The sequence below is a fragment of the Podarcis raffonei genome, chromosome 3 (genome assembly GCF_027172205.1).
Source record: "Podarcis raffonei isolate rPodRaf1 chromosome 3, rPodRaf1.pri, whole genome shotgun sequence".
Classification (NCBI taxonomy): domain Eukaryota; kingdom Metazoa; phylum Chordata; class Lepidosauria; order Squamata; family Lacertidae; genus Podarcis; species Podarcis raffonei.
In genome coordinates, this window is record NC_070604.1 from 1,115,792 (window position 1) to 1,140,585 (window position 24,794).

General features: G+C 47.1%; 1 protein-coding gene across 1 annotated transcript; it reads left to right on the forward strand.

Annotated features, from left to right (window-relative positions):
• The first annotated feature begins 852 nt into the window (after positions 1-852).
• Positions 853-23,917, forward strand: EVA1A (eva-1 homolog A, regulator of programmed cell death). Its single transcript, XM_053380270.1, has 3 exons — positions 853-968; positions 14,491-14,655; positions 19,435-23,917. The coding sequence occupies exons 2-3, from the start codon at positions 14,589-14,591 to the stop codon at positions 19,797-19,799; spliced, it is 432 nt and encodes a 143-aa protein (XP_053236245.1). The 5' UTR covers positions 853-968; positions 14,491-14,588; the 3' UTR covers positions 19,800-23,917.
• Positions 23,918-24,794: the final 877 nt, after the last annotated feature.

A 24,794-nucleotide genomic window follows, 5' to 3' on the forward strand; every position in this document is an offset into this window, starting at 1 on the left:
ATCATCATCATCATCATCATCATCATCATCATTATTATTACGCGCGCGCACACACACACTTAGAATTCTGCCCTAAATTCGTTTAAACTGTGAAGTTTTAAGGGATAACAAGGGTCATCCAGTCCAACCCCCGGCCGTACAGGGATCTTTTGCCCAGTGAGAGGCTCAAGGGACTAAAATTTGCATCAAAACGCCGCAGTGTTTAGATAGGGCACGCAGTACGTATTTAGGGTTGGAAGGAGTGTGAGCACATTCAATTTTCTGTAGCAGCTTTGAAATGGTGCACCAATATCTCTGATCCGTTCATGGCGCGCCAGAGAGAGTTTCTGAGTTTCCTGCAAACTTTCACAAGTCAGTTCTTTGTCATAAGTAGAATTTTAAAAATACAGCTTGCTATTTTTTGTTTGTTTTGGATTACAAAAGCGTCGGAGATGAAAGTCCGGTGTCTGGGGCACCCAGGTCTGGCAAGCGAGGGCGCGAGGGCGCGCGTCTCCGGGGAAGCGCCCGGGGGCTCCTCCTGCTGCGGGGGTGACACGGGGTGGGCTGGGGGTGCGAGTGGGGTGAGCGGGAAAGGGGGTGTCCCTTGGCGTTGGGCTGGGCCGGGGTCGCGCGGAGTCGCCTCGTTTCTCCCTCGGCTCATTCATTCCTCTCTCAACGCGGCTGGCTGGGCTCCTTTCGCTCGGCAGATCTTTTTGTTTGACCTGGTTAACGCAGAAGGGGGACTCCCCCCCCCGACATGTCGGGCCAAGTTTAGCTTAGACGAGGCTGGCGAAGTTTTCCATGTCATTTCCTGTTGCTGCCCTCCCGAGCCCAGCACCCACCCACCTCGCAGCCTCTCCTCGGCCGCGCTCCCGCTTTCTCTCTCTGGGATGCGCGCCGAGGACCCCCTTGGCGCTCGCCGTCCGGCCGGGGGTCTCCGGCCAGGCTTCCTGGGCTGCGCGCAGCTCCGCCGAGAGGAATCGTGAAAGGTAAAAAAGAAAAAGGGAGCCCCGACTTCTCTCCGGGGAGAACAAAGCCGCGGGGTGGGGGGCTGCTTTTCCGCGGAGCCACCGGGACCTTTGACAGCTCCAGGCGCGCCCTCTTAGAGGAGGAGAACAAGGGCCGGTTCCTCCGCGAGAGCCGTCCAAGGAAAGGCCGGGGAGCCGAGCGCCTGGGGCCCGAGGTCCCTTTGGAGAGGTGCTGCCGAGCGCCCGGAGTTTGCTTCCAGAACCAGCGAATTTCCGTCTGGTCAGAAGCAGGTTCCGGACTACCTTTCCATTCGTATTAGGAGGAGGAAAAGCTGGCGGCAGCAGTTCAGAATGAAAGACCCCAAGGGGAGGTTTGTTTGGCAAGCAGTGGCTCATTCGCCGTGGAATAATTCGAGAAAAGAGTAATTCAGGAGAAAAGCAACTCAGAGCTGGAAAGAAGCTGTGAATATCTGCAAGCATGGCGCTCGACATGTGGGCTCTTTAGTTTCTGTGTAGGGTTGTTTCCAGTAGAATACTGTATATGGACCTACTTTAGTTTTCGCAGAAGTAGCAAAGAAGTTGTACGTTCACAGACGTGAAGTTCTCTCTCTTAAAAACCGATACTGTTTTTAATTTTAATAATTACACTGTTTCATTACATACTGCTAAAATTAGAAATACACTCATATCCTGCTGCATACAACATAACCGTAAAGCGCAGCACTAACACAGGGACATTGCTAGGCACCTCAAATACTCAGGGCTCATGCCCATGACAGAAATTTGCATAAGATAGGCATATGCTAATTTAGATATAAAGATGCAGATTTGGGGTGCTTTTATAGGGGAAAACAAACAAACGGTGGTTTTTGCTGTCAGCTGTGTTCCGGGCAGTATGCCCGGCTCCCCTGCTAAACAAAGTAAGGCCGGGGTCAGGAGGTCCCTGGACAGCACGAAAAGCTTGTGGCCTCTGGTCCTTGTCCTCCGTCTGAAACATCGCTGCACTAGAGCTGTTTTTCACAAGTGTATGTCAATTTCTGTAATGATTCCTTCTCTTCCTTCCCAGCATTTTGTCAAGCATCAGTTTCACCATAAGACAGTCCTCTTAATTTAAAGGAAACAGAGTCTCTTGACTCCATCTCTCTTTCTCAAAAATGTATCTACAGTTACCTCCCCTATTTTCCTGATCTTGACTGCTGCGCTCCCTTTTTGAAACACTTTGGGGGGTTACTTTAAGTGCTAAACCAGTTTATCTGCTAATATTAATGTTATTTCTAGAGGTGCCGGACAGCCAGCAGTTTCTATTACTTGGGTTAGACTTTTGAGCTTTTTATTAAGTTAAAATGCCTTGTAGAAATATAAACTGTAAAAAAGAGGAAAATGCAGAATTTCTCTTTCTCATTCCTGTTGTTTTGTAGACAAACAGAACATTAAAAGAGAGCAATGGTAGAAACATACAGAAGCGGCCCACAAGGTTGAGATGCCTTCTGAGCAGGGCCGACCCACCCAGGAGACAAGGGGAGGCAACTGCCTGAGGGGGCAGGATCCACAGGAGCAGCAGATCTGGCCACCAAGGGAAGCATCACCTGCTGCTGCTGCTGCTGCTGCTGCTGCTGCTGCAGTGTAGTACTTGCTACAGATGGGCATAGTCAGCATTTATTTTTTGAGGGGGCAGGCTTTTTGTTAGGGGGAGGCAGAACTGAGTTATCTGCAATGCAAATGGTCAGTTAATTAAGTATTTCTACTTATTTACTTTATTGGGGAGGCAGCTGCCTCCCCTGCTCCCCCCCACCGTGCCCATGTGTTACACCCCTACAGTCCCACTTCTGCAGCTCCCACTTCCCCCAGAGACTGGCAACTGATGGACCAGAGCTCCCCCACCCTGTTAGGGAAGCAAATGTGGGTCAGGGGCTGCCAGCTGCGGACTTTTACTCAGTTGGCATGTTGTCTTTTCAGGCATTGGGTTAAATAGATGTTGTGGCCAAGTATTCAGGCCAGTGCAGCCTTTTGGCATGGTAACAGTTTTGGACAGGTCTTCAGAGCCTGTGCTGAATGCATACCCTCTAGCATTCCTCAGATGAAAATAGGGACATTTCTCACTCCCTGCCAGCTGACCCTCCTTGACCCACCATTTTTTTGTCCATTCCCCTGCTGCAGAGCATTTCCACCCCCCCACCCCAATGGGACAGAGCACACAGCGTCCCCTGTCCTGAGAAAGTCCCTGAATCCTGATTTCATTTTATTCTTTGGTAGATTTACAAAAAGCACTGGCAGGGGATATAGGGACATTCTGGGATCAAATAACTGCATTTTCACTTTTAATTTGTATACCACCTTTCTATATTAGTATTCTCAAGGTGGTTTACAAGCTGAAGAAACAAGAAAATAGAGAGCAAAGATCACACACATAATAACATTCTGATCCAACACAAAAAGTCACAATAACTTTAAAATAAACAGCTTAAATCAAATAAAGCAATATTGCCAGCTCAAGAAGTCTGAAACTGGTATCACGATCTGAACTTCATACTGGTTTCAGACAAAGAATCAGAATATTGCTCAGCTTTAGACTGAAGAACCCTTTGTGATCGAGGTAACGTAAGAAATGAAGAGGCATTCCCAGAGCAACTTGAAAATACCCAAACATAGGGGAAAGAAGCTGGAGGCATTCATGCTCCCTATTAAGGGGATCAGAGGCTCCTAAACCCCTTCTGCAAATTCAGCCACGCCTGTCTGAGTCTCCTGCACTGGTCTGACGGCTTTGCTGAGCCCTGACTTAGGAGCATGGAGGCTTCCCTGAAGCACTGGCTGATGTACTGCCTGGATCTCAGTCTGTGGGTCCTGTCATTTGCCCAAGAAAGGGACCTTTCTCCTGCAAATGTGGACTGACCTTTGCAGCTGTTTAAGTTTTTGTTGTTATTGTTGATTAGCCAGTCACAGTAACTGTATTTTTATTCTTAAATGGTGTTTAATATTTTGATGCTGTACACTACCCTGATAACTTCATAATATGGCAGTAGTAGAAATACTTTGATAAATAAACAAATGTGTTCAAAAATGCTTTTGTTCTGTTCTGCCTCTTAAGTAGTTCTTGCTAGTTCATCTATTACAGCTAAGAGATGGTTACTGTTCTTGGGATTGTTAGAACATAAATTCATTTGTTTGTTTGTTTGTTTGTTTGTTTGTTCATTATATCACCCTCCATCTGAAGATCTCAGGGTGGTTCACAAGATAAAAGTACAGGATAAAAGCACAAAATGAATAGTTAAAACAAAAACAACACCCACCTCGTGCCACAAAAACATTTAAATAGCTGTCGAATATTTATCAGCCTGGTTGCAGAGAAACTTTTTCGCCTGGCACCTAAAGATGTATAATGAAGGTGCGAGCTGAACATCCCTAGGCAGAACAGTTCCCAGGATTTACGTTACTACCAAGCCTGAAGTTCATGCTCTGCTATTTGGCCTTGTAATTGTGTAGTGTTTGGGTGCATCTTACTTACAGGGTCTGTATTTGAGACTTTGCTTCAGTTGCCTGTTGTTGCACCTAAAGAGCAAGCTTTGATTTCAGGTCTCTCTGTAAGACAGGGCAAGCATATGACCGAGGACCTAGGCAGATCCTCCAAGTGCCCCACGGACATCACTGATTTACAGAAGCCGTCATGCTTTTCCTTAGGTCTTCCCTATTTTCATTGGAGAAACGTTGGAGGGTATGGATTTATCCAACCCCTGATCCCTCTGAAGGCAATCCTGTAAAGGGATTTTTAAAAAATGTTTAATGTTTTATTATGTTTTTATGTATGTTGGAAGCTGCCCAGAGTAGCTGGGGTAACCCAGTAAGATGTGTGGGGTATAAATAGTAAAATCATCATTATGGAATTGGATGTTTCTATTTTCATCAGAGAAATGTTGGAGGCTCTGCCTATGTGAAATAAATGTTGTCACACTGAATGGGGTGTATGTCACTGATTATATGGTGTTGTCACAGGCGGGGGTGAATCTAGGTTTCATTTCCCCTGAGTCAAAGACACAGTTTGGCAACCCCCATGTGCATTTGTGTACACACAAAGGCTGGGAGCCTCAGTGGAGCCCCTTCTAGAGGCGTTAGGTAAAGGTAAAGGGACCCCTGACCATTAGGACCAGTCGCGGACGACTCTAGGGTTGTGGCGCTCATCTTGCTTTACAGGCTGAGGGAGCCGGCGTTTGTCCGCAGACAGTTTTTTTGGGTCACGTGGCCAGCATGACTAAGCCGCTTCTGGCAAACCAGAGCAGCGCACGGAAACGTCGTTTACCTTCCCGCCGGAGCGGTACCTATTTATCTACTTGCACTTTGACGTGCTTTCGAACTGCTAGGTTGGCAGCAGCTGGGACCGAGCAATGGGAGCTCACCCTATCGCGGGGATTCAAACCATCAACCTTCTGATCGGCAAGTCCTAGGCTCTGTGGTTTAACCCACAGCGCCACCCATGTCCTGGAGACAAAAAAAACCTCCGTTCCCTCTCCCTGCTCCCTTGCTCCCCCATAGCTCTGGCTCTGGTGTTTGCTGTAGATAACAAGTGGTATTCTGTCACTTTCTCTTCTGGATTTGTAAATGGTCTCCCAGGTATCTGTTTGCCTCCTTTTCTTGATTGTGGATTTTTGTCAGACAAGCTAGAACAAATGGTTCTAGACAAGGGATGGTGTGCCATGTGCTGAGCAGAAGCTTGCTGCCTGCAGAGATTTGCAGCAGTCAGTACATTTGTGACATATGATGGTGCTTATATGGCAACTGCCTAGTTGAAGTGGGTGCTCTAGAACAGGGGTTGGCAAGGTTTACCTCGCCTGGGCCGGTTCACTCCAGAGGAGATCCCTCTGTGGGCTGGATTGCATGTGTGCGCACAATTTCCAGCATCTGCGTCTGCACAGACGCGATTTCTCGTGCTGCGGAAGCGAGTCCCTGTGCGAGTCCGTGTGCCAGTTTAGCGCAGCGCGTGGGGACTCACCGAGCAGGTGGCTTGGTTCGGGGGTGGCTTGTGGGCCAGTTAAATGACCCCCGTAGGCCGCTTGTGGCCCATGGGCCTTAGGTTGCCTACCCCTGCTCTAGAAAGTGGGCCTGCTGCAGGGACGGCTCCGCTTCCAGGTAGTTGCTGCTGCTGTTATTACCCCTGCTACAACGTTTATGTCTCTCAAATGTGATGCACATGGTTTCAAAGTCATGTGCATAAGAAAACAGAAATGATAAGAACATAGATGCAATTAACTAAAACTGCAGATTAAAAAATTTAAGTGAGTGATTCATCTTTATTCAGCCATTTTAGAAATTGGACTAAGAGTCTGTCAGCATGAACAGAACGTATCTAGCTGAGAAACGTTAAGGATGTCTTGAAGACAGACCCACAGGCAAGGGAGACTTCCCGCCAGGATTTCAGCTACTTTTACTTTACCATCAAGCATCACCATCAGATATGTGGGCTTCCCCATCCTTATAGACTCTTAATCCAGTTTCTAAAATGGCTGCATAAAGATGAATCATAATTACTATTAATTTTATGTCTTTCTGCCTGGCTGACTCTCTCTCCACAGCTCTCCCTGGAGGAGAGAAGCACAAGCAAACATTGAGTAGACAACTTACAATTTTGAGAATAAATCTTAAGCTGTATACTCTGCTTTGCTCTCTGGGTCATGATTAGAGTGCCAGGGGTTGGGGAAAGCACTAAGATATAAAACTGATCAGGTATCCATGATATGTAAAGTGGCAGAAAGGAGATTTCTAAAATTAACAGTAGTAGCAACAGCAGCAGCAGCCCCTTAGTTTAAAAAACACATAAACACACCCAATCTAGTGCGGCAGAACCAGCTGAGCTACCCTAAAGCCTCCTCAGCATAAGACCCCAAAGAAGAGGCCAAGTTGTGGTTCTTTCCCTGCCTTCCGCCCTTGCAAACATATTGTGGATACTTAAGCACTTTAGTTTTACAAATAGCAGCTAACTAAACTGAAAAGTGCTGCTTCTCTCCACTTTTGTGATTCTTTCTCTGTCCTCGCCATTTGCAAAGAAACAGAAGACACTTATTAATACTTAGCAGCTAATTGAGATTTGCTTGTTTGTTTGTTTATTGCATTCATATTTCAATTTTTCTCCAAGACATTTAATCAAAATAGAGGCTCAGGAGGGTCCCCTGCCCTTCCTAAGCCACTCCTAATGAAATATGCTAGAATGTTGTTTTCAACCCTGGAGACAGGGATGGGACGTAGACATGGTTGTGGTTGTGTGTGCTGTCCAGAAACGAGTGGCCAGCCCAGGAGACAGTCAGAAACAAGTCCAGAGCATCTCTTAATGTAAGATATTGGATATGCATGTAAGGAACAGAGAAAGAAATGGGCTCTAGCTTAGGTGGATTGGGGGGTTTAGGGTGGGCAGTGCCCTACCTGCCCTAATGGACCAATCTCTATGGACTTGGCATCATAATGACATCTCGTGTTTGGGTGCTTTGAAGTCCCAAAGTTGGGACTTCACAGCATCATGTAGGACTTGCAAACAGCCCTTTAAAGCATTTGAGGTACTGCCCATCAGCTGGTAAGTGGTAAAGCCAAAGCCTGCTTTCCATCTGCATCAGTTGCTCAAGTTAGCTCTTCACACATGACTCCAGCTGTGTGGCTCCTGCTGCACCTTGCCAATGCACAACCAAGAGCACACTTGAATGCTCTCAATTCTTGTCTCTACCCCCACATCTGATGGGCAGGCAGGCATGGCTTGGGGAAATGGCCTTGCAGGTCAAATGTGCAAGGCCCTAGCATGTGTCCTGTGGTGCAGTGGCTTCTCACCCCTGCCTTACAAGGTGGGGACAACACTGACCCAAGAGTCAGTAGTATATCACACTTTAATACATGTTGCAGCTTATATCTTCACTCATTAAGAGCTCAGGCTAAGGGAGGCTTGTAGTGCTTTCCAGGCCTCTTGGGGGAGTTTCGGGAGAGAAAAGAAGAAAATGGCAGCTCCCCCTCCCTCCCTGGTCTCCCTTACATGGCAGCAGAGCCTTCTGGCTGCAGGTGCCATTCCCTCTGTGCAAAGCTGCCGGGGATACATTCCAGGAGTGGGTTGAGCCACACACCCTTAACACTGACACACACTCCCTGAGCACACATGGCTCTCACACACAACCCCCTGCTTGTTCCCCTCCTCCTCTGATCCACTCAGATAAGCTGAGGAAGGGAGAGTCCCTTCCCCTGAACTCCTCCTCTTACTCTCCTTGAGTGTTCAGGGATTGGGTCTTCTCTTTTTAGAAAAGGTGGGGGCAGAGGGGGTATTTGTGCGTATGGGGGTGTGTGTCTAGCCTTCTCTAAAGCCAGTTCTCAAGGCACAGCGATCCTGGCTGCTTCGTTCAGGCTGTGGACAGGAAGCATCACCTGCTGCCTCTGAAAAGAGACTTGTGTTCCCTCAGCTGCCATTGCTGCAGAACCTCTGGGCTTTCTAGCAGCTGAAGAACTGACCTTTACAGGAGTTTTAAAAGGGGGGTAATAATGGGGGGGCCTTGTGCATCACCTCGCATTATTGTAAGCAAAGTTGTAACCCCCACTCAAAAGCCCACCCCCATCTGGGGAACCTAGCTCCCTTTGCTATCTTTGGAATGGATTTTGCTTCCCACCGAAAAATGACAAACATTCCACTGTGAGGACTTTCAGATCAGCCATGCCTACTTTCTCTCGCAGACGTGCGTCACCCCAATGTCCTTCTGTCCCTCTCTGCGTCCTCCAGCAAGCTTGCCCTTCTCCCTCCTGCCATGGGGCTTTCTCTCTAGCCCAGCAGCTATTGTGTGAGCTTTGGAGTTCCCTTGAGCTGCAGAGGGAGCAGTTGGGGTGAAAGGTTGAAGGCTAAGTTCCAAGGAGGTGGACTTTAGACTAAGAGACAGGCCAGTAGAATCTGACTGTTCTCATTCTGGAAGGGGATGGCAAAAAGGAATTGCCTTGAAAAGTGGGGAAGAAATTCAGTGACATTTTGTGTGAGGTAGGAACTGTGAAGGGTCTTTCTGCTGAGCGGTCCAGGGTGGTGAAAGTTTTACATTGGTCTTCGGAACAAGACCAAACTGCACATTGTTAAATGCACAGCACAGAGTTGCACCTTCAATTCTTATAAAATTCCTTGCTGATGAGGGGCTCCCTTTTGATCTAAGTTTGTGGAGAGAGGAGATTTCTCTCTTTCCCCCTCTAAGAAAAAACCCTCTCTTTCTCCTCTCCTACCCTCATTAGGCATCAGAGGCATCCAGCCAAGGGCTGTGTGTGTGTTTTCATCCCAACTTCATCAATGGCAAGAAGAAATAAACCTCCCCTCCTTGCATGCTTTGAGCAAGGGAGGCTCGCCTGGCGCCTTCCTTACAAATATTTAGGTGCCAGGCAAAAACATTCCTCTTCTCCCTGGCCTTTGACTATGGCTTTTGAAAAGGGGTGGGGGTTGGTGGGGGTATTGTTTTTGTTCGTTACTATGATATATATTTTTGTGTTTTTATATTGTAAACTGCCTTGTGATTTTTGAATAAAGTATGGTATAGACATTTAATTAATTAATAAATAAATAACAAAAATGTAGCTGAATATTAGACTTTTGCTGAATAATTAGTATAGAAATGCATGTTTGACTGTCTCTCTGCTCCTGTTGACAGAAGATAACTACATGGTGACTGATAATCGTCTGACTGCTAATCACTTTATCTCCAAAGGGTGATCTGGAAGTTATCCTCAAATGCTTTGAGCAAGGCTGTTTTTCTGCTGTCTGCACCTGGAGGCTTGGAAAGGAGTTAGAAGGAGCTGGCAAGCTGAAGACTTGTCATCATGCCCAAGAGAAAGTAAGCCTGTATGGGTGGAGAGGTAGAGGCTATAGCTGCCAGCCACCATCCTGCCCACCAGGGATCAGGTCCTCACTAGGCCACGTTTATCTAGTAAAAATATTTATTGGCATTTATTAGCATAAACCCAGAAACAGGAAGTAAACTGAAAGGGCACCTATAGGGAAGACTAAAAAAATGGGTCAGTGTGGCAACAGGCACATCCACTGTGGTTCATTTTTGGGGAAAAGGCATTATAGAAAAGTATGTGATCATTGTGTACATGCCTCCCATGTGGGGTGGGAATGGAAAATAAGCAAAGGTGCCAGCTAGGAGTTTTAGCTCAAAGTGTGATACAATCTGGCATTGTTGGCAGACGGAAGGCAGGATTCAACATGTTAAGAGACTGCGGTGAATGAGGAGTGTTTAGGGCATGCTGGGTTCTGAAAGGAAAGAACAGTGAACAAGTTTCTTAAACTTACAGTTTGTTCTGAGAACTTTTCAGTTAAGCGTTTTGTTTTGACAAGTAACAACCTTGCTGGTAGGATGTAGGAGCTGTTGAATATGTCTGTTTATAAATTACTAGGCTTAACAGGTTTATGGGGCTATTGTTTCACCTATTCTCTTCAGTCTCAGCCAGGCTTCCTGCCGAGTAGGCATAGCCTGGGTGCCAGAGGGATCAGTAGCTGTCTAGCTGCTTGTGTCTTTGGGTCTCTGGGCCTTGTGGAGGGCTTTTCTGAGCCCGCCCATGCCTCTGTGGGCGAAGTCAGAGTTTCTCAAACTTCTGAACTCCTTCTGAACTCACCTCCCTTCTGTACTTTATAGAGACGCCAGTCTGTTTGGCAAACAAGTACACAGCAGTCCACTTCAGCCAGTCAATCTGACTCCCCAACGGATTGCTCATCACTCCCTCCACCAGCGCTGGCAAAATCTCACCAGAAGCCACAGCTGGCATAGATGAGAAATGCCTGCAAGCTGGGCAGCATCACCAAAGCATGCCAGCGGAAAAAGAGAGGGTGCTGGCCTTGCCTTTCCTCTCTTGATGCTGGCTGCTCAGAAGGAGGAGAGCCTCTTGTCAGGCCAGCAGAACTGGGACCCCTTGCATGGCCAGACAAGTGTTCATTCCCCTCCAGGCGTTTTGATGTCTAAGGCAGCCCTAATTCTTTTCCAGCTCCAGCAGCCTCTGGCTCAGCCATCCCTAATTATTTTCAGTTGAATGACCCCAACCTACAAAAAGGCTAAATAAGGGAAAACACATCATGATTTATTGCTGAATGCAAAGTACACTTGCAGCAAAGTCTACAATCCCAAAGCAACCCTCTGTGGGGCTTACTTCTGAGTAGACATGTATAGGATTGGACTGCTGCTCTACTGTATTGGAACATATATTTTAACCGTTCAAGAAACTACAGTGTTCTAGTTAGATCTGTCACAAAGTGTTTCTGTCCTTGTCGTCGTGCTCAGGAATTGTTTGCCAATGCCAGCAGCAGTTACGCACGCATGAATGCGCCACTGGAAGAATCCTACCAAGCGCACGGAAACAATCCGCTTGTCTCTAACTGCACAGATTTGCTTCTCTGCCCAGCAGGATTTATATGCAGGTGCCTTTCCTTTGAGGAGAGGAAGAGTGTTTTCCTCACATGGTTCTGTGTGGTTGTGGTTGTTGTCTTAAAATTCAATTGCTAACATTTCCTTTTCTTAGGATAACCCGCTACTTAATGATTTAAAAATATCTCAATCAATGCTAGTTGTCCAGAGGATTTTACTGTGAAAGTGGCCCAGCCCTTGCCAGGACTGGCTCCCAGGTTGGCAGCTGTAAGGGCTTTCTTTAGAGAGGATTCCATAACTTTGACACTGAAAGAAAAATCTCTGGACCCGTCTGTTTTGAGCACCCAGTATCCTTTCCAGGTTGTGGCACAGTTCGAAGAGGTTTTGGGTGGAACAGATGATCAATATTGCTTCCAGTCTAGCCTTCAGCCTCACTGTGGCACGGAAACCACCTTGGCCGCCCTACTGGGAGATCTGGGCCAAGAGATGCACCAGGAGAGTGTGAAGCAAGGAGGGCTCAGAAACGCACCTTAGCAAATGGCACTGAAAGGGAAAGGAAGCAGGCAGGGAAACCACCGCAGTTCAGATTATGCGCTCGTGGTCAGAACTGCATTTACTCTGTGGAAAGGCAAGTGGGATTTGTTGACACTAGAGCTAGGTGATACATTGTCAAAAACCGGCTTGAATTTTACTTCATGATAACTGTTTCATAATATCTGACCTGGCAATATATCATGAATCACAACAAGTGTGAGGACTGGGTGATATCAGGTTTTCGACATTGCAATATATCACCAGCAAAACATTGCAATATATCATGATGTCTGAAATAAGGATGGAATTATGCAGAGGCAAACAGGGTAACATCCTGGCAACTGCTACTACTTAAGGGTAAATAACGATAAATGATGATATATCAATCACCGCACAGTCCCCTTCATCAGCATGCAGGCCAAAATGTATCCACACAGGGCTTTGGGTCGAGAGGAATGAGTCTTTCCCTCCAAATGTGTGCAAGTGGCTGAGACCAACCTTGAAGGACTGTTGTCGAAACACAAGACTGCAGCGCTGGGAGGGGGAATAAATAACCATATAAGAGGAGAGGAGGGAAAACCAAGGCAAGGGGGAGAGAATTCTTTGCCTGTCTGACCCAGACTGGCCTTGCAGGGCTGTAAGCAGGTCTCCTTCCAGAAATAGAGAGCGGGGAGAGAATCCCAAAACAGAGAGGCTTCCTTTACTCTGTGTCCAAGAGCTACAGCCCAGGGACAAGGAGAATGGAGAATGCATGTAGTTCTGAGAAATGTGGCACAGAATTACTGGAAGCTCCTCCATGAGGTTCAGCTTTGGCTCCAAGCACCGTCTACAGTGCTGTTAGCAGCCTTGGACATATTCTGCCATGAAGGTGCAGCTTCAGTCAGAGACCTTCAAACTCTTCCTGAAAGAAAATGCCAGACAGGGAGAAGGGGCAGGAGGGCAGTGTGATCTTGTGGCTGACAGCCCTGGCTTCCAATCAGGGAAGGACTTTGCCAAGGCTTTCTCTGACCACATGTTTGGGGGAGGGCTCTCCCAGAGCTGTGCCTTGGCTTTCCTCTGTGATGACAAAATAAATCTGTCAGTCACAATGGATCTTTCCCCACCCTGGTGTTTTCTTTCTATGGTAAGGTTACAGACATTGGTGTCGCTTTCAGCAGATACTTGCCTGTAAGTTTTTATTTTTAATGTCCAAATCGCTGAGGCATCATGAAGTGCTTTGGGGTTCCCACTCTGGTTTGGGGTGCTTCATACGGATTGTGCTTTGCCTGAGACTAGCCCAGAATCCCTTTAAGTCAGGGGTTGGCAAGGCTTACTGGGCATGGGCCAGATCACTCCCGTGGAGATCCTCTGTGGGCTGGGCTAGCGCAGTGTGATGCCGGAAATCGCTTCTGTGCATGCCCAGATGCCGAAAATCACGCCTGCGCAGAAGCAATTTTCGGCGTCTGGGCATGTGCAAAAGTGATTTCCGGCTTCGCGGATATGCGCAGATGCGATTTCCAGCATTTGGGCATGCGCAGAAGCGATTTCCGGAGCCACGGAAGAGAGTCCTGGTGCTGTGCTGGTTTAGTGCAGCGTGTGGGGACTCACCGAGTGGGCGGCTCTGTTCGGGGGTGGCTCATGGGCCGGTTAAGCGACCCTCGTGGGCCGCTTCCGACCCATGGGCCTTAGGTTGCCAACCTCTGCTTTAAATCAACCAGTTTAGGATTCACAATCTTCTGCATCCCCTGCACACCTCTAGCATCAGTTGTTTGCAATCAATTATTTGCCATCTTTCTGTGAGAAATTGGACCAAAGGACAACACACGGTTGGTTCCTTGAGTGCACGTATGTAGCTATTGAAACAAGGGCCTTTTGACAAACCACCTTATGAGGCTCTCTGTCCAACATATTTGGACCCCGTCCGCCCCTCTTTTGGGGGAGAGGCGACCAGCCTGGTTGTCTAACATGTGTTATAATGATTGCGGTTTCCCCAGGTGGCTGGGCTGTCAGCAAACCAATCAAGATGCAGTAGGTTATCAGCAGTGATCTGAGTAGATCAAAAAGGTTGGCTTTCAGGATCAAAGACTTAACCACCTATGTTTTTGTAAAATCTCCATAAATATTTTATATATAAAAAAATCAAAGACTTAACCACCTTCAAACAAAACAAAACAAAATGTATGTCCACTGCACTCTTCTTCTGTGCTCAAGGGGAGGCATTAAGAATGCCGGCTCCCCCAAGAAGCCATGCTGGGTGTTACAGATTAATATGGGCTGGAGGGAAAGGGATCTGCCAGGTGTATCTCAAACTATAGAATTGCCATTGCAGTTGCAAGAAGAGTGCCACTTGCCCTCTCTGATATTTCTAAAGCAGCACTGAATTATTACCCGTTTGAGGGAACTCAGCTCTCATGACCATATTTTTTTATCTGAAAAGAGGAAGGAAAGAAAAAACGGGCCTCTGTTTATTTACGTGCTGTAAATCATTCAGGTGTGTTTCACGAGGGACTGAAATTGAACAAACCAGCTACAAGCACAGCCACGGAGCAGAGGATTAAAGGCAAACAGCAGACTTCACCCCAAAGCATTTCACAGCACGGATTTAGTTCCTAAATGCGGGTGTCTAAAGGGAGAAGGAAGACTTTGCAGGCGTGATTCACCCCCATTTGCTTTGTATTCCAAAACAGAAAAGAAGAAAGGGAGGCATGCTGCCCTCTGCCCACTAAACGCCCAGACTGTCCTCCTTCCTGTCAATGAGGCACCCAGGAAAGTATTCAGCCGGACAATGGAGCCTGCGGGGACCAAGATGGCCTTGCTCAGCAACGTCCTGGCCGCCTATTCCTTTGTCACAGGTAGGCCGCCCCCCGGGCACCACTTCTGTTTGCTCAGGGGGTCAGCTATCTTTTTCATCAGGGGGCCGGTCCACTGTCCCTCAGACCTTGTGGGGGGCCGGACTATATTTTGAAAAATATAAATACCCTGCAAGCCAGTCCCGCAGCTGCCTGTGGACCTGGAGGAGGAACGCACTCTGCACGTGCTCAGGAGCACGTCTCGGCACTGCCCGCTCACCGGCGTTGTTGATGAGCCACAGCCGCTCCATCAGCCCGTCCCCGCGGAGCTCCCAGGCTGCGTGCACCAAGCGCCGCGGCCCGTCGTCTGAGGCCAGGTCGGAGGGGCAGGCCGCGCACGCGGAGCACCAGGCAGGCGGCCTGCAGCTCGCCCTCCAGCTGCTCCAGCAGCAGCGCCCAGCCGAGCCAGGCGCAGGGCCAGCAGGCACGCCAAGCTCCGGCTAAGCCCCGCGACACACCCGTCACGATGCCCGTGGCATGACCCAGACCCGCCGGCCTCTCCGTCCATGGCCATGCCGGGTTTACCACAGAGCGCGGGCGGCAAGGCTTCGGATTGGCTGCAGGAACTCCAAAGCTGCGCCAGTGTTGCCGCCTGCCCAGAGCCGTCCGTGGCTTCCTGCAGCCAGTCCAAAGCTGCGCCAGCGTCGCCGCCTGCCCAGAAGCCATGCCAGCATCGCGGAAGTCAGTCCCCGTGTAGCAAGGCGTCCTCAGCATGTGGGGACTGACCGAGCAGGCGGCAGGGTCCGCGGGCCGGATTTAGGAGCCTGGGGGGCCACATCCGGTCCCCAGACCTTAGTTTGCCGACCCCTGTGTTTACTGGATGTTTCGTGAGGCTGTACCAGGGTATCTGAAGATCACATTTCAAGGCTGCATGAATTATTATTATTATTATTATTATTATTATTATTATTATTATTATTAAAACTTTTTGATTTGTTTTTGTCAACCGGAGAACCAAAGGAGTCCAGAAAAGGGAGCGTTGTGTGTATTTTCTGTGGTTTCTGATGCCCTGCTAGCTCATTGTGTTTTGTACACACTTATGCTTCACCAAAAGAGAGGACAGAAGAGGACTCACACTTGCATAGAACTTGCATGGTGCTAATTGATATGTATATATGCAAATTTTAAAGTAATCGTGATTTAAATTTCACATAAAACAAGTCAGCCAGTTTCCCACCACATCACCCCAATCTTGTCTATTAAATCGGACCCCACCTTATATTATCCCCAGCAATTCTTCCATTAGTTTATCACCCAGAGTCCAAAATAAATTCCCCTTCAATTAATTATCCCCATTCATCACCAGCCACATATCATTAACATCGTCTCACATGAAAGGAATGAGAAGTAAAAAGGGTGGTGGAGATTCTCCCTATTAGACAAAGGAGTCAGTAGGTAATCTGTTATACCTTTACTGATTTTTTTCAAAAATATTTAAGCAGAAACCGCAAGCCAGTAGCTGAGCTTCAACCTCAGCTGTACCAGGGCAGGGGGTGTGTGTGTGTGTGTGGCGACACCTCGACACCTCTATGCCATAGCAATATTTCTGAATTAGGATTGGTTGAATGTTGGCCAGAGAAGGATTTTTAACAGCTTGGACTGGTTCAGCAGTTGGAAGAAGAGAGCCCAGCTGCTGTGCTGCCTCCTCTGTTCTGATCCCCTCCTTCTTCAGTTCCTGCGACTGACTTGAAGCAGGTTTACCCTGGAAGCTGCTGCAGGATATGGTCACAAAGATGCTCCCTGGCCCTCCTGGGGGGAACCATGTTGCTGCTCCTTGGTTCCTGGGTCCCGTTGAGGGTCTTAATGCTGATATAGGAAACTTTAGATGGCTTGGGGCCCATGTTTCCAATAGAGGGCCTCTTCCAGTATTAGCCAACTGGGCTCTGAGAGGGCCAGAGGGACCCCCTTTGCTGTCCTGCTGGAAGATGGCCCTTTCTTACGACCAGGGAGCTACCTTACTGGGCTTACGATGCCAGGCCAAACACATTGATTTACCCAGGCCCTGGGTAGAGAAAGTGCCTGGAGGCTGGGGGTGATCACGCTACTCTATTTTGCCGTGTTATTTCAGTAGTAGCAGCAATTTATTAATGTGCTCTTATTTGAAGTTCGTCCCTTTATGAACTTCAAAGTGGCAAATACTTCTTTTTCATTCTTAAGATTAAAGACCTCCTCACTGAGGAGCCAACTGTCTGTCCTGTAATTTAGAGAATTAATGATACAGGTATATTTACTCAGCTCAAGAAAACTCGGCTTCTCTTCAACTGAAGTGTGAAAATGAAGTAATTGATGGAATGTCAACATTTTGAATAAATGTTTCCTCGGGTTACAACATTTATCTTTCATCTACCCTTGTGTTGTACTCCTTGCATGATATCTTTCAGTTCCTTTCCCCTTATAATTATTCCTTTGCAACATGGGAATTATGGGTTTCATACCTATGTTTAAATTTGCTAGGACTGGAATTTGCTAGGGATGAGTAGATTGCCCTGTTTTATTCCATTATTCTGTTGCTTTTCTGTTCTTTCTTGGGTTCTACCCCACTGCCAAGGAGAAAACAAAGTTTTGTTTCTATGAAAGGAGGAAAAGCCTATTCCTTCGGCTTTTAAAAAACAGAGTCTCTCTGCTGAATTGCACCAGTGCCACAGCAAGGAGCCTTTTAACTTCTAGGCTTCAAGTTAATACAGTATATTCTTATTCTTTCAGTATATAAATAGGTTGCACAGTGTGTGAGGATTCTATCTTTTAAAACTAAGGCTGTCCCTATCGTTCCACTCTTTTTTAAACAAAAACAATAACTTTTTTTTCAAGGTATGGGTAAAAATAGAAAGCAGGCTGCCACCCCCGTCGCCATGCGTGGTACAAGATTCCAGGGGTTCCAGGCGCTTCTCCAGAGTTCATGTTTCCTTTGGGAATGAGGGACAGCAGAAACTGTGGCGTCTTTAGGATATATGGTTTATAGACACATGTACACAACGTGAGCCTTTTCTGGAGGGGTTTCCAGCATTAGCATCCCCAAAGGGTCTTGTTTCTCTCATAGCCCCAGCTTCGGATTCATACAGACCTCAAGCATTGCTCTCCAACATTGCTCTGACTCTCCTGCTTACTGCTGTGTTTGCCCATCATATTATTACTCCTCTTCCTTACACCAAGCTTCTAGATCACATTTCTTCTCACTTTCTACTCTGGCTTTATCTTTGGAGGAAGGAGCCTCACCCTTTTGCCATCTCAAACAAGGTCCTTTTGATCCATTGTTCTCTTAATGGCCATCATCCCTGACCACTGGTCCTGTTAGCTAGGGATGATGGGAGTAGTAGTCCCGAAACATCTGGAGGGCTGAGTTTGCCTATGCCTGAGGTAGAATAGAGATACCTTGCCTAGTAACCTTTGATAGCCTTGCCCTTGATGAATCTTGTCTAATCTTCTTTTAAGCCATACGAGTTGCAGGCATCACTGCCCCAGAGCCAGTTCCATGCGCTTTCCTGAATCTGCCAACGTTCCACTTTATTGGATGCCCACAAATTCCGGGAGGAAAACTTCTCTACCCACCTTCTCCACAATAGACATGATTTTATAAACTTCTTTCAAGTCACTTCATACTCACTTTCCCCCTAAATTAAAAGACCCAGCCTGGGGTTGGTGGAAGAACTGTGCCTGGATTGACAGGTGACAGTTTTGAGGCGGATCCTAGGTTAGCTTGGTCCCTCCCCCATGTGGGTGCTTCTGCAGTGCTTAGCTCATGGGGCTCCCTTCAGTCAACCTTCCTGCAGCTGCGATGGGGACAGGCGCTCTTGGATGCTGGCCCTGCATGGTGGGCAGGGGGCAGCTTTTGGCTGCATGATTGGGGGTGTGGGGGTGTGTGTCTCAGGTCGCAGCCTCACTTTGTCCCTCAAGTGGTGCAGAGGGAAGCCGATAGTATGGGTTTGGTACCTCTGTCCTGTGTCCTGCCCACAGCAGTAGGTCTGCCATAGCGGCCGGGGTTGTTTGAAGCTCAGCACACATTCAGTATAACCTCTGTGGATGGTGCCGTTTTATGACTTCACCTCCATTATCATTCATATTTAAATCATTATTTTAATTATTGCTAAAATGCTTTTCTGATATGCTCACCACTCTTTCTTTCAATGGAAGAATTATAGCATTATAACATCACGCCGTACTGCTATAATTCATTATATGAGCATTGCTATGACACTCTAGTCCAGTCACAATATAACAATGACTGAATGACAGCATCACGTGGAGTCCCATAAAAAGGGGGTGAATGCAGTGTAGCAAATCCAAAATTGTATTCCTAGCGTTGGAGGCCCCCAAATGAGATGCATCCGTGTACAACTTGGGCCTGGAAGCACTCCTTAAGGATTTACTTTTCCCAAACACATTAAATATTTTAGTTGCATGTCTCGCTTTAATTTCTCACCTCAGTGTGTCACCATCTAACTAGATCACTGCCTTCTCTAACGACTTACTCCTTTGACTTTCTCCTCGTTCTCTTTATCCTGCATCTCGAAGGTCCAGGCGTGTGTTCAGTCCCCCACCGCATCTCCCACAACAGACTGTGTCTCAACTAGATCACCTCATCTACATTTTCTTAATATGAGCCTCACATCCCTTTCCTCCCCACACCCCACTCCACCCTACTCTGAGCTCAAACTTATCTCGGTCCCCTTGTTTGGTGGAAAGCCAAAGGATTACAAAGCTGTTTAAAATTCACGTTTTCTTTGTTGGGCATTTCATTTTATCCCTCTGCACCCTTTAAAAAACATTTCCTCTTCTACATTTCAGAAAATCCTGAGCGAGCTGCTTTGTATTTTGTGTCTGGCATTTGTGCAGGCCTTCTCCTGACCTTGCTGGTTTTAGTACTCCGAATCTCCTGTCAAACTGATTGCAAACCATTGCAAACCAAAAAGCCATCGCGGGACAGTGACACCGATGGCAGTGACAGCGACGATGACTCAGACACTGCGTCCGACCTGTCTGCTCGACGGCACCGCAGGTTTGAAAGAACGCTGAATATGAACGTTTTCACCTCGGCTGAGGAGCTAGAGCGAGCTCAAAGGCTGGAAGAAAGGGAGCGCATCATACGAGAGATTTGGATGAATGGGCAGCCAGATATCCCAGGGACCAGGAGCCTAAACCGTTACTACTAATAGCTGGCCACTGCAACCACCTGGTCCAGCAGTCACAGCATCCTCTAAACCTGTTGCTACTCAGGGAAGAGGGGAAACTCAAGAGTTCCCAAGGCAAGCTAACCCTAAGCTTTGCCTCCATTCTCCCCAGGCAAATTGCCACCCAGCGTTTTGCTCACAGACATCTACTGCTGTTGCTGGTTTTTTTGGAGCAGAGGGGACATACCAGACAAAAAACTCACTTTATATTGATTTGAAAGCATCTATATCATGGATTTTTTTTACCACATACCTGGCAAGGATGAGATTTGCTTGTATATTGTTTTAACAATCAGGATCCTACTAGAGGCAGGGCTGTAGCTAGGGGGTTCTGAGGTGCGCCTCCGCCAGAGGCACAGGCAATTGGGGGGCACAAAATCGTCTGAAAAATATGTCCATAAATATAAATATCGATTATTGCCTCATAACAAATGGTTTTAAATATAGGGTGAATTGAATGGGGGGGTGGGGTTGGAAGAGAGGAGGGAAGAAGAGCTAATTTGTCCATGGCTGGGGGTGCAATTTGGATGGTTCTGCCAGGGGCGCAAGATCACCTGGCTATGACTCTGCCTAGAGGTGATTAAAATACAGTGTTGGTGAAGAGGGAACCGAAGCAATAAGTCATGATAAGGTTTGCAACATTGGGAAATTGTGGAATTAACCCATGTACAAAAAAACCAAACCTTCAGAACTGAGTATTCTCACACTATGAAACTATCTTGGTGCTTGGATGCTCAATATTCAGTCTTGTTATTTAAGGCTGTTTCATATCTTGCTCTAGTGGCAGCAATTTTTTAAAAAACTGTTATCTCAGGGATAAAATCCTCATCCCAATACAAGTTCCCCCATCCTTTCCCCCCATCCAATATTTTCCCCATGGGGGCTTGTTATTGCAGAAGTTGTCAGTGGTGAGTAAACTGTTAAAAACCTCAAAGGTTGAAAGGATTTGTGAGCGTTTGTGAGAGTGCGCGCATGCACACACACACACACACACACACACTGCTGTGCAGTGCCTTACTGATACTAAACTGTAGTTTTCTTATTAGCAGTTATGCATAAATATTTCATATACAGTATTATATTCCCCCTTTCCCACCAAAAATAGTTTTTTTCACAGTTGCATTGCAGGAATACAATGGGAGCAAGAGTGGCTTAAAAAAACCACACAAGGATGAATTTACTTGCTTCAAATTTTTTTTTAAAAAATATCAATCTTCTGTTTCAGGTAAATGCACTAGAACATAAATGATTTTTGTACAGATTCCCCAAAACTGCAGACATTCCAACATTCCTTAGATGAAAATGGGGACATTTCTCCCTCCCATTTTTGCTCCCCTCCAGAGCATTTCCTATCCGAAGTAAGGCGAGTGCTGTCACCCCTAAGCCAACAGGGCACAGCGCACCTCCAGCGCCCTGAGAAAACCCCTTAATCTTGATTTTGCTTTGTTTTATTCTTTGCTAGATTTACAACAAGAAAAGCACACACGAAACCTAAATTTTACAAGGGAGCAAGGCTAGACATGGATGAACTAAACATTTTTTTTTAAAAAAATCAAGACACTTTGCCACCCAGGGTGGCCCTGCCCTCTGCCTGCCCCTCAGAGCCAGGGCATTGTGTGGGGCTGGGCCCCTCTGCTGGTGGCGGCATCCTCTCCTCCTCTTCCTCACCTGCTCTCCAGCAGCCACTACAAGCTGCCCAAGGGTGGAGAGGCCATGGGGTGCTCCCTTGCAGCCCCCATCACTCAGGACAAGCGTCGGCTTCTCCTCCTCCCCCAGCTCAGCAGCAGCAGCAGCAGCACTGGAGGGGGGGGATAGGGACATTCTGGGATCAAATCAGGAGCTGGGTTTTGTAATTCCAGGGTGGTCCCTGGAAAATCGAGGCCCTTGGAGGGTATGAAGTTGCTGCAACTGAGAAAACAGCTGTTTCATCCTGTTCATCTGGCCTTAGGGCCTGAACACAACCAAAATCTTCCTCGGTGGCCCAAGCATTCCCAGAAGGAACAGCCCAAGCTTTCAGCAGGATCGGAGCGGGCCTGATCCTGTAAAAATGAACTAGGCTCCTTGCTTTTATAACCGGTTCAAGTCATTTCTGGTGGAAGTTGTTGGCTGGTTTGCGCACACGGATCCCTGATGTGAAACTGCTCAGTGGCCTTAGATATATTAAAGGTGATAAAATGTTTTCTGCGTTTCTTATGTCTACCAGGCATTAATAGCCTGACAAGAATTCCAAGGAGTTAATAAGGCTTCCTTTCCTTCTTCCCGAACCTACAGTGCTGCTAGTTAACTCTTCTGCTGCACGCAAATAAAATTGTACAAAACAAAAACAAAGCCATTTAACACTGGGTCCTTGGCATGTGAAGTGTGTGTCAAGGGGCTGACATTTTCCCTCAGTCCTTCAGATAGATGCTCAGCTGTTTCTAAACTTTAAGTTAACTATTTCTATAAGTCTGTTCTGCTAGTACTCTTCCTGTAGGTCTAGACAGCTATGTCTCTCTGTCTTTGTGCCCTTAGATCACGAACTACCCATGCATTTTTGTCTCTGCTCCTGCTGGCGCTTTTTCGTATGCAGCCTCCACAGCATCTGGTGACTGCAGAGTCCAACAGGCCTTTGGCCATCTTATTTTGTAGTTAAAAGCCTATGCAACTAAAATGTCACTCAGCAGTGATGACTGGTGTCCATCTGGACGAGAAGAACTGAGGGCAGAGAGCAGGACAGCCAGTGGTAGGTGGAGCTGGCCATCTTTTGGTACTCCTCTTCCTCCCTTCCAAGGACACGAAGAAAACGTAAGCACCTCAGTCCAAGACCTCAACAACTACTGGAACAGTATTATCTTAAAGTAGACTGGTTCATGTAAACGGCTGTCCTTGCTTGCTGCCTCTGCCGATTTCTAAACGAGATAAAATCTGTGACTGACCTTCCTCTCAGCTCCAGTGTGGCAGGGAGAACCCAGGGACCAATCAGGAGATGAGTTGCCATGGATCGATGACCATGAGGGAAAAATGGAAATTAAATTGTAGAAGATGACGCTAAAAGATATTTAGGATTATTTGTTTCTTCGTGTCTACGGGGCATCCAGATTTTGTGAAATTTCCTGGAATCAAATGGCATTAGAGCACATTTCACAAGCCATATTTTGAACTAAGTTAGCACTGTCCGGGCACTCTTCCAGAGTAGAGAGTCCAGGCCTGGGTGATGGATTTTTTTCTCCTGTAAACCTGCTAATGTTCTTTTGCTAAGAATGGTCTCTTAGGTTCTCTTTCTAAGTTCCCTGCTGACAAGTAGGGCTGCTATTATTCCTGTTTTCTTACTTGAATTAAATATATTTCAGCGAATTCTTGTCCCATATTCCCATGACTCATGAAATACAGCTTTAAAAAACAACAACTTGCTTTGCTATATATTTACCTCCCCACAAAGGGCTCACCCAGACTTCACTTGTGGCACTGCTTCCCCCTGGGAAAACCTGCTACTTCCTGCTGAATTGGAGTAAACATCAATCAGATTTTCTGTGCATTGTCGTTTGCTCCGATTCCACGCTAAAGAGCGGGTTTTCCTGGGGAAAGCAGTGTGGCAAATGCGAACCCACTGGGACCTGTTCTTTCTAGGCACGGGTCAAGTGGAAAGTGGACGAGCCCAAAGTCTTTTTCTTCTCCCTTTAAGTGCTAAACAATGTTTTTATTTTCATGTATTAAAAAAGTGGTTTTCTCTTTCTCTCCCCAGTGTTTTAAATGTTTTTCTTCTCCCTCTCTCAGAAAGTGGGAAATTGCTCCTTAAAAAAAAAAGTTTTTAAAATTAAGTTTGACATTTTAATCAACATAATCTATCAACATAAATCACACAAAGCAATAAACATACATCCCCTTTCCCCCCACCCAGGAACTTCCCTCAACCTCCCCTTTTGGATCTTTAAAAAATATTTTCTCATTCTGCATATTTTAAAATACCGGTATCTTAATAACATTCTCCTTTGCCTAAATCCTCTATTTTTTCCAAATTTTATACCAAACCATTAAAATCCCATATTCTACCTATTTGTTTTCAAATCATTCTTCTACATCTTTCACATTCTATTTTACTCAAACCCTGCTAATGAGCCTTTTTTTTTTTTACAATATTTCTGCATATACAGTGGTAGCATGGGTTACATATGCTTCAGGTTACAAATGCTTCAGGTTACAGACTCTACTAACCCAGAAATAGTACCTCGGGGGTTAAGAACTTTGCTTCAGGATGAGAACAGAAATCGTACTCCGGTGTAATGGTTATATGGGGTTGCTCGTGCGTAAGTTGCCGCCACTCCTGGCTAGGTTGCCTGGTTAAACCTTTTCTGTCTGGACAGCCCTTCCCTTCGTGGCTGTTTCAGTCGCTAGCAGAATCCGTCAGTGGGCGTTTCTTGAACTTCTTCCAGCAAAGAAGTTCTTTGACGCCAAGTCTACGCCTACTTTCCCTGCGCGGAAGTCTTCTGCGCAGGGTGGGTGTGGGTAGCGGAGGACCCGTGCTCTCCCCACTGGTCTCCGGCGAGGAGTCCTGGAGCCCCCTCACCGATTCCCCCCTCTGCCCCCCTTTATCCCTGGTGTTACGCTGATTTCCTTCCCCAGCCGATGAGCTGCCTCTCTCCCTGCTGGGCCCTTCTCCAGCATCGCTTGGGAGCCTTGCCTCCGACTCTGGCTCCGATGTCAGTTGCCTGACATTCACCTCCCCCCCAGGACCCCCTCCACCCCCGGCCCGACCTTTTGATCCAACTTCGTCCCTTTCCTCGGCCGACGATGCGGGGAATCCCCGGAAGGAGCTGTCGCCATCCTCTGAGGATTCAAAACCCGCTTCCCACCCGCTACAATCTCTTCCCGCGGGGTGGGCCTCCCAGTCTGATTCCTCTTCCTCTGACGCCTCTCCTCCCTCCTCTTCGGAGGCAGGAAAACCCACAAAATCCTCTTCATCGTCTGTGGTTCCAAATTGCTCCTCCCAGAATCTCGCTA

What these genes read in the sequence shown, in the direction of transcription:
- EVA1A (XM_053380270.1), top strand. Translation starts at nt 14,589, where the DNA reads ATGGAGCCTGCGGGGACCAAGATGGCCTTGCTCAGCAACGTCCTGGCC. An exon ending in CGCCTATTCCTTTGTCACAG is followed by an intron (nt 14,656 to 19,434) that starts GTAGGCCGCCCC and finishes TCTACATTTCAG; the next exon opens with AAAATCCTGAGCGAGCTGCT.